General features: G+C 28.8%; 1 protein-coding gene across 2 annotated transcripts in view; it reads right to left on the bottom strand.

The window, feature by feature from the left end:
• Nucleotides 1–5,779: 5,779 nt before the first annotated feature.
• The window catches only part of LOC145258272 (RNA exonuclease 5-like), a 74,951-nt gene continuing 69,717 nt past the window's right edge, over nt 5,780–11,013 (bottom strand). For both annotated transcript variants that reach the window (XM_080116268.1, XM_080116269.1), the window contains exon 14: nt 5,780–5,978. In XM_080116268.1, coding sequence (XP_079972394.1) covers nt 5,835–5,978 — 144 coding nt within the window. In that variant the 3' untranslated portion in view covers nt 5,780–5,834. The remainder of the gene's footprint in view (nt 5,979–11,013) is intronic.

The following is an 11,013-nucleotide window of genomic DNA, read 5'->3' as shown; positions in this document are numbered from 1 at the left end:
ACTTAAGGGGGCGGTTCATCAGGAATTGTTTTGCGTTGGACTTGAATACATCAAGGTGGGAAACAGGCAAACAAAAGAGCGTTCCACAGGCGTGCACTTATAAGAAAGAAGCTTTGTTCATGGAATCTACGTTTTGATTTAGGCACAGATAAAGAGTGGGGAAAATTTTTTACAGTGGTTTCAGCTAGACGGGTGTTTTTCGTGAAAGATTCGCGAGGGGGGACGAGAGATTGGAGCTCAGACGAGCATCTGCCATGGAAATAACAATAAAACAAGGATAGGCTCGCAACGTCTCTTCTGTGGGAGAGAGGTTGCAGGGAAGAGCATCCCCCCCACTAAGCTACGAAGTCTATTTTGTACTCTGTCAAGGCAGGATAGGCTGTTTTTAGTAGCTCCTGCCCAGATATGGCAGCAGTATCCCATCCTTGGACGTACTTGGCTTTTATATAGATAGAGAATTGCATCAGTAGTGAGATATCTTCTGGAGTGGTAGAAAGATCCCACCATCTTTCCAGCGACCTTGGCAACAGACTTGATGTATGTGTTCCATTTCAGATCAGGAGTAAAGGTCAATCCTAGAAGCTTGTCAAAATATGGAGCTTCTCCTAGACGAGAGCCATCCATTTCAATTGATGCCAGATGGGGATCAGAGCTTTGATGATGTAAAGATAGGAGCTTGGTTTTAGATGCATTAAAGGTAACCAGCCATGTCTTCCCCCACTGTATCACGCGCTCAAGATCAGAGGAGAGAGAATCAGAGAGAAGTTTGTAATTTACAGCCTTTGATGTGTTGCCGTAGATGGTCGTGTCATCAGCATAGATGTCAACGAATGATTTAAGTATGTGTTTAGGGAGATCATTGATGTAGATCAGGAAGAGAGTTGGGCCCAGGATGGACCCCTGAGAGACTGATTTTTGTCCATCGACCACTACTCTTATGAGCCTATCAGAGAGAAATGATTTAATGATTGAGAAAACATTTCCAGTTATACCGTAGCTCGAAATCTTGTGAAGTAAACTTTTATACCATACCTTGTTGAAGGCCTTTGATATGTCAAGAGCAATTGCCCTAGAGAGGAAGCCTTTGTCAAGAAATTCGCTAATTCTATGAGATATAACCGCTAGCACATCTGCGGTAGATCTTGCAGAACGGAAACCATATTGCATGTCACTAAGAAGGTTATTTCTGCTGAGGTGGTTGACTACTTCTCTATTTATTGTGGATTCCAGCAACTTACTCATGACACACAGGAAACTTATTGGTCTGTACTGAGTGGGAGATGACTTATCACCTGAATTCTTAAATACAGGGCAAACTGATGAGGTTTTCCAGGGTGTTGGAAAGCACTTCTCTTTAAGGCAAATGCTTAAACAGTTTCGTAAGTATGGGAGCAAGTTCTGGTTGAAGCTTTTTTAACACTACAATTGGGAATCTATATATTAATATGCTTGTCCGTACGGTGTCACGTCATCATCATCGCAAACATTAATTAATGAAATGCGTCATCATCATCGCAAACATTAATTAATGTGAATTATCCCCCTTTATTGTTCACTCTTTATTAGTTAAAAAATCATTAACCCCTTTTATTTTCCAAAACTTCCCGAACAACAACAAAAAAATATATATATATGAACTGTCTATTTATGGTTCTGGATTATTTTAAAGACAATTATGCATAGAAGGTATCGTTCCACAGTTTAAATAGTATTTTACTTACATTTTTTAACGATGTCTTCTGTTTATTATTGTAGTGAATACGGAACGCTTATTCTATTTTATTCAGTAATAAATATATTTTTTACATTTAACGTTACGAGTTCGTTTTTTTTTTGTTTTTTTTACTGTGCCACTTTATCTTTTTTTTATTTACTTTTGAGTGAGCCTTACATAACAAAAAGTATGTTTCGAAATAAATGTTACAAAAGTCAAGAATGACTTTATTAAATAAATCACCAAAGTCACCATTCGCAAATATACTGAGTAACACAGAGTCAAAACATATTTTACGTCTTGTTCTATTTTGTTTTGTTTTACGGCATATCGATCCTTTTTCGTGTTATTTAATGCCGAATCGAGTAATTTTGTAACATTTATACAACTTCACGTTGTTTACATAGTTATTACTTATGTTTTGTCTGTTTTATTTTGCTTCTTTTACAGACATTCATCATCTTCTAATGCCCACCGATAGGGCATACATATTTAAATACTATAAAAAAATGGACACAACAAATTTTTTTAATATGAAATAAAACACTTTGTTTCATTACTTACGATTTAATTTATTTAAAGAAATATTTTTTCCTATTTAAAGATTTTCAGTATATTTTATTTAACTGAAGAAATATTTATTGTTCATACATATATTTTTTCCATTATTTTTTATTACATTGTTAGGTGAAGTTTCAGAATAGTTAACCCCCCTCCCCATATTAAGAATGGCTTTCAGCATGATTCTTACAATAGCGGTATCAAAGTTTTTTTATTTTTTATTTTAAAACAAATTATAAAAAAAAAAGATACAAGACCATTAAATTTTTTTTTCATTAAATCGCTATTTAGGTGAAGGTTCAAAATAGTTAACCCTTCTCCCCATAACCGTTTTTTTATGCAGTAAAATACTGTTTCAATAATTATGGTTTAAATAAATATTTATTCCTTATTTAAAGATTTACAGTATAATTTATTTAACTGAAGAAATATTTATTGTTCATACATATATTTTTCCCATTGTTAGGTAAAGTTTCAGAATAGTTAACCCCTCTCCCCATATTAAGAATGGCTTTCAGCATGATTCTTACAATAGTGTTATCAAAGTTTATTGATTTTTCTTATTTAACAAAAATTATAAAAAAGATACAAGAACATTTTAAACATTTTTTTCATTAAATGGTTATTTAGGTGAAGGTTTAGAATAGTCAAATCCTCTCCCCTTATTAAGAATGGCATTTTTATTATTTCAGCATGATGCTTACATTTTTCTTAATATAAAAAAAAAGATACAAAAAAATGTTAAGCTTTTTTTTAAAATTAAAATGTTAGATCAAAGTTCGGAATAACTTACTTTATAGCCAATTAGCCAGCTGAATTAAAATGTTTTAGCATTTAATACCTAATAAGGTTTTCGCTTCAATTGTCACAAGCAGACGATATCGATTCAAAGGAGGTAATTCGTCAACAATTGTTTTAGCCGAATTTTACGGTAAAGTGTAGTGGACTGGTGGATATATTATACATATCCCCCAGTTTGTATTTATTTGCTTCCCCACTGAGCAAATTAGGCACAAGGCCGTTTTTTAATGTGGAGAGAGAGGGAGGGGGGAGGGAAATGGGGACCAGCTCCCGATGGGTGGGAAATGGGAGTTTGATAGGAACTGTTGGTATGAAGGGTTGCCCCTACATTGACCAAGGTAAATATGTGGGGTTACCCCCACATATGGTCTTTGCTTGCAGTATCTGTCAGAACAGATACTACACTTTGATCTTGTCGCCCGGGCCGCAAAGGGCGGGGGCCAGTGTATATACATATCCCAGAGTTATTAATTTAAAGCAATATTTAATGAGCATGGTTCTTCTTGTCAGGCAATGGGTTTACCTGAACCAACAGGTGATCCCCCAATAGATAATATGACTTTAAATACAAACGGGCCTAATGTTGAATTGTTAAACAATGAACAATTAGAGGTCTTTAATACTATAATCAAGGCTGTCATGGCAACTGAAAAAGTAGCCCCACACAGCAATTGCTTCTATTTAGATGCCCCAGCCGGATCAGGAAAAACCTTTTTATTCAACATGTTATATGATTACTTCACCTCCAGTAGTACTGTAACCGCCACTGCGGCATTGCTGCAATGCTACTAACTTCAGGGAAAACACTCCACAGTATATTCAAACTACCTGTACCTCTGACAGAAACCAGTGTCTAACGTTTCTCCTGTATCAGAGCATGCTTCTTTTTTGAGAAAGGTAAAGGTATTCATCATAGACGAAGCCTCTATGATACCTAATCATGCACTGCTTGCTATAGATAGATGCTTACAAGATATAATGGGTAACGATAAAATATTTGGTGGAAAATTTCTCATACTTGGAGGTGACTTCAGGCAAATTTTGCCAGTAGTGCCACATGGATCACCTACATCTATTATAGACACCTGTCTTAAAAGATGCCCATTGTGGCATCATTTCAGTCAATTACAACTAACACAAAATGTCAGAACTAACATAAATGAACAGGAGTTTTCTAGATGGCTCCTTCATCTTGGTAATGGTACACTAACGAGCAGTCTTAATGACGTTACTGTAGATGCCATAGATGTTCCTGATGATTCGGTATGTAATGGTTCTCTAATCTCAGAAATATTTGATTGCAGCCCTCAAGAAATGGAAAATAGAATCATCATGACTCCAAAAAATACAGAATGTTTAACAGAAAATGTAGAAATTCTAAATAATCTTCCCGGAGGCATAAATACATATTTAAGTACAGATTACATCTCCGATGATGATGCTGAACTTCAAAATTATCCTATCGAGTTCATAAATTCATTAACTCCATCTGGAATGTCACCTCACCGACTTAATGTGAAAATAGGGGCAATAGTAATGCGACTGCGAAATTTATCCATAAATCAAGGACTTTGTAATGGAACTAGGATGAAAATAAAAGAATGTCATCAAAACAGCATCATTGCTATTTTAATTAATGGATCTAATAGAGGTTCCACAGTTATCATTCCAATAATTAAGTTAAAGCCAAGTGATACAAATGTTCCGTTTGCATTTCATCGGATACAGTTTGCAATACGATTAGCATATTCACTGACCATCAATAAAGCACAGGGCCAAACTTTGGATAAGGTTGGTATATATCTTCAACAACCTGTATTTTCTCATGGTCAACTGTATGTGGCATGTTCAAGAGCTCGATCTAAGCACAGTGTGAAATTTAAGATAATGCAACTGCATAGAAATGATAATCAGGGCAGAAAGCGTGGTGTAACATATACTAAGAATATTGTTTACCGAGAAGTGTTATGAAAACAATCAGGAACAGCTATGGAATCTAAAAATTAACTTGGATGTAAATATGATTTTGGAAAATTAAAAAAAAAAAATTGCTTTCCTTATATTTAAACTTCATAATTTGATGAAAAAGTAGTGTACAGTTTGTTTAACTTTACTTAATTATATAACATTGACATAAATTTGATAGGTACAATGTCCTGAAATATTAAACAACTTGGGGTCATCAGAACTTTCACAAAATCGATGTCAACAATGTCACAGTTTTTTTTAAATTCACAGTCTGACTCCCCAGAACCTGCTGACTGACCACTATTCTCACTCCAAGTAGCTGATCGACGTCCCTGTCACCGCCTCAATCATCACCAGCACTTCCTGACAATATCAACAGCATCAGTTACGATTGCATTGGCCATCAATAAAAGTTTTAACTAAAGTTCTTTGTTCTACTTGCTTCCATACGTTCATTTTTGTAATATAACAATAAGGAATTTCTTACTGATGTGTTTTAAAAGATTTTAACTACCGTGGAATTTCCACGGGTCCTGCTAGTTTATTTTAATAACGTTTGATTGAATTGAGTAAATTCTTCACACAGAAAATGTTGAAATAAATTTGTTCTTCACATGACTGTTAAAAGGGCAAAATCTCATTTATTTATAACTCACTGAAAAAAAAAAGAAGTTTTCTTCAGTTTTGATAGAGAAAGAAATATTTGGAAATATGAAAAAAAAACATAAATAAAAATTTTTTAAATTTTGTATTTATTTTTTTTCTAAAATTTTTTGTCGCGAACAAACTTTTAAGTAATCTTCACTAAAGTCATTGCATTTTCACTTTCATATTTTTCACTTTGTCGACCTGTGAGGAGGACAGCCACTAACATTTTGGAAAACATGCTGTCTAAAAGTTTACCAACTTGGGAATCCAATTTACGAAGACAATCCTGCAAAACAAATTGAGAGAGAATTAATTTCTAGAATAAAAAATGACGCTTTGTAATTCGTATGGATCACATTTATGAGAAGGGGAAGAGGAAGGAAGTCTATCACAAGTATATTTTCAAGTTTTGACCATTTCTAAAGATGGAACAAGATGAATGATAAAAAAGTTTTCAATTCTTGTTACATAATAGATTAGATCAAATTAAAAATAAATGTTTGAACATCAGGAGGAACGTTTAATATAAAATGTGAAAATTGTTTGTGGTTACCCGATGTAAAGGAATAAATGACTATGGTAATGAAACTAACAAGCCGTGTGTACGTGGTCCTCTCTGGTGCTGCATGTGATATGGCACCACAAAAAATAAAGAAATGATGAATGTGAGATGTGTGAAGGGCCAACATTGCCTTCACATTTTCTCCAAGTTTCAGAAAAATCTAATGGACGGGGCAAAAATTATGCGGTAAAAGTGTCATTTTTTTTAAATTTGAGGGCATTTGTGATCCCTTTTGAGCTCCTGGTAATGCCGAATCGCAGTGAAAATGGACAAACGGTGCAGTTTCATGCCTTAAAACATGCATATTTGAATTCAGTACCATGGAAAACCACTATATAGACATACATATCAAGTTTTTGAGTAATATGAAAAAAGAGCTCCAAAAAGGCATGTGTTTTTTAGCCCTAAAAGTCCCCAGATGGATGTGAACCAGAATTTTGCCAGGGTCACCCATACTGAATTTATATTAAGAACAATGGCCTCCACATTTTGGCCAAGTTTCAGGAAAATCTAATGGATGGATGAAATGCTATGGGGCAAAAAGAGTTATTTTTGGCCATTTTGGGGCATTTTTGACCTCTATTCAGCCCCTAGAGACGCTGAATCAAAGTGTAAATGGATAACAGTGCAGTTTCAGGCCTTAACACATATATATTTGAGTTGACCACTGTGAAAAACCACTATATAATCAGACATATCATGGTTTTGTTGAGAAATATGAAAAAAGAGCCACACTGAAAGTTCCCGGGGACGCAAACCAGAATTTTGCCAGGGTCACCCATACTGGATTTATATTAAGAACAATGGCCTCCACATTTTGGCCAAGTTTAAAAAAAAAGCTAATGAATGGATCAAAAGTTATGGGCAATACGTGTCCTTTTTGGAGTATTTTTGACTTCTTTTGAGCCCCTGGGGACACAACGGGAATTTTCGCATAAATAAATCGGAGGACCAACATAGTGTATATGCTAGGAATGGACATGAATAAAACGTTAGTGTGATATAAAATTGATGCCAAATGCTGGGTTTGTTTGACTTGCAAACCGTTGCACCATTTTTTAAAACCATTTTCGTGTTCGAACCAATAAAACAATTTTTCATATCAGTTGTTTAATGACAACATTTGTTCTACCACAAAATCATTGGACGTTTATTTGATATGTTTGTATGCAATTTTATTACAAATTATCATTTAACCAATAAACTTTACATGCTGGCATGTGTTGGACACCTTCAAGAAATTGACTTTAAAACTAACCTATCTCTGGTCAGATCTTTATTTATCCCTCTTCCTCTCAAATCCATGATAAATTTTAATTGGAAGTCATTTCTAAATTGAAGCAAAGTTTTTATGAGCAGGATGCCCTACTGGACACCTACCAATGAAATGATGGGGACCAAGTAAGTAACTTTTCAAATCTATTTAATACAAACAAAAATATTGCAGATCTATTTAATACAAACCAAAATATTGCAGATATATTTAATACAAACCAAAATATTGAAGATCTATTTAATATAAAAAAATATTGAAGATCTATTTAATACAAACAAAAATATTACAGATCTATTTAATATAAACAAAAATATTGCAGATCTATTTAATACAAACAAAAATATTGAAGATCTATTTAATACAAACAAAAATATTGCAGATATATTTAATACAAACAAAAATATTGAAGATCTATTTAATATAAAAAAATATTGAAGATCTATTTAATACCAACAAAAATATTTCAGATCTATTTAATACAAACAAAAATATTGAAGATCTATTTAATACAAACAAAAATATTGAAGATCTATTTAATATAAACAAAAATATTGCAGATCTATTTAATATGAAAAAAAATATTGAAGATCTATTTAATATAAAAAAAATATTGAAGATCTATTTAATATAAAAAAATATTGAAGATCTATTTAATACAAACAAAAATATTGCAGATCTATTTAATATAAACAAAAATATTGAAGATCTATTTAATACAAACAAAAATATTGAAGATCTATTTAATACAAACAAAATTATTGAAGATCTATTTAATACAAACAAAAATATTGAAGATCTATTTAATATAAACAAAAATATTGAAGATCTATTTAATACAAACAAAAATATTGAAGATCTATTTAATACAAACAAAAATATTGAAGATCTATTTAATACAAACAAAAATATTGAAGATCTATTTAATACAAACAAAAATATTGAAGATCTATTTAATACAAACAAAAATATTGAAGCTCTATTTAATATAAACAAAAATATTGCAGATCTATTTAATATGAAAAAAAATATTGAAGATCTATTTAATATAAAAAAAATATTGAAGATCTATTTAATATAAAAAAATATTGAAGATCTATTTAATACAAACAAAAATATTGAAGATCTATTTAATACAAACAAAAATATTGCAGATCTATTTAATACAAACAAAAATATTGAAGATCTATTTAATATAAACAAAAATTATTGAAGATCTATTTAATACAAACAAAAATTTTGAAAATCTATTTAATATAAACAAAAATATTGAAGATCTATTTAATACAAACAAAAATATTGAAGATCTATTTAATACAAACAAAAATATTGAAGATCTATTTAATATAAACAAAAATATTGAAGATCTATTTAATATAAACAAAAATATTGAAGATCTATTTAATACAAACAAAAATATTGCAGATCTATTTAATATAAACAAAAATATTGAAGATCTATTTAATACAAACAAAAATATTGAAGATCTATTTAATATAAGCAAAAATATTGAAGATCTATTTAATACAAACAAAAATATTGAAGATCTATTTAATACAAACAAAAATATTGAAGATCTATTTAATACAAACAAAAATATTGAAGATCTATTTAATACAAACAAAAATATTTAAGATCTATTTAATACAAACAAAAATATTGAAGATCTATTTAATATAAACAAAAATATTGAAGATCTATTTAATACAAACAAAAATATTGAAGATCTATTTAATACAAACACAAATATTACAGATCTATTTAATATAAACAAAAATATTGAAGATCTATTTAATATAAACCAAAATATTACAGATCTATTTAATACAAACAAAAATATTACAGATCTATTTAATATAAACAAAAATATTGAAGATCTATTTAATACAAACAAAAATATTGAAGATCTATTTAATACAAACAAAAATATTACAGATCTATTTAATATAAACAAAAATATTGAAGATCTATTTAATACAAACAAAAATATTGAAGATCTATTTAATACAAACAAAAATATTACAGATCTATTTAATATAAACAAAAATATTACAGATCTATTTAATACAAACAAAAATATTTAAGATCTATTTAATATAAACAAAAATATTACAGATCTATTTAATATAAACAAAAATATTACAGATCTATTTAATACAAACAAAAATATTACAGATCTATTTAATATAAACAAAAATATTACAGATCTATTTAATACAAACAAAAATATTTAAGATCTATTTAATATAAACAAAAATATTGAAGATCTATTCAATATAAACAAAAATATTGAAGATCTATTTAATACAAACAAAAATATTGAAGATCTATTTAATACAAACAAAAATATCAATCTATTTAATATAAACAAAAATATTGAAGATCTATTTAATATAAACAAAAATATTGAAGATCTATTTAATATAAACAAAAATATTGAAGATCTATTTAATATAAACAAAAATATTGAAGATCTATTTAATATAAACAAAAATATTGAAGATCTATTTAATACAAACAAAAATATTGAAGATCTATTTAATATAAACAAAAATATTGAAGATCTATTTAATACAAACAAAAATATCAATCTATTTAATACAAACAAAAATATTGCAGATCTATTTAATATAAACAAAAATATTGAAGATCTATTTAATACAAATAAAAATATTGAAGATCTATTTAATACAAACAAAAATATTGAAGATCTATTTAATATAAACAAAAATATTGAAGATCTATTTAATATAAAAAAAATATTGAAGATCTATTTAATACAAACAAAAATATTGAAGATCTATTTAATATAAACAAAAATATTGAAGATCTATTTAATACAAACAAAAATATTGCAGATCTATTTAATACAAACAAAAATATTGAAGATCTATTTAATACAAACAAAAATATTGCAGATCTATTTAATATAAACAAAAATATTGAAGATCTATTTAATACAAACAAAAATATTGAAGATCTATTTAATACAAACAAAATTATTGAAGATCTATTTAATACAAACAAAAATATTGAAGATCTATTTAATATAAACAAAAATATTGAAGATCTATTTAATACAAACAAAATTATTGAAGATCTATTTAATACAAACAAAAATATTGAAGATCTATTTAATATAAACAAAAATATTGAAGATCTATTTAATACAAACAAAAATATTGCAGATATATTTAATACAAACAAAAATATTGAAGATCTATTTAATATAAAAAAATATTGAAGATCTATTTAATACAAACAAAAATATTGAAGATCTATTTAATACAAACAAAAATATTGAAGATCTATTTAATACAAACAAAAATATTGAAGATCTATCTAATATAAACAAAAATATTGAAGATCTATTTAATATAAACAAAAATATTGAAGATCTATTTAATACAAACAAAAATATTGAAGATCTATTTAATATAAACAAAAATATTGAAGATCTATTTAATACAAACAAAAATATTGAAG

The sequence above is a fragment of the Euprymna scolopes genome, chromosome 33 (genome assembly GCF_053919585.1).
Source record: "Euprymna scolopes isolate OS-2025 chromosome 33, ASM5391958v1, whole genome shotgun sequence".
Lineage (NCBI taxonomy): Eukaryota > Metazoa > Mollusca > Cephalopoda > Sepiida > Sepiolidae > Euprymna > Euprymna scolopes.
The sequence above is the reverse complement of the archived record's forward strand: the minus strand, read 5'-3'. Positions and strand labels throughout refer to the sequence as shown.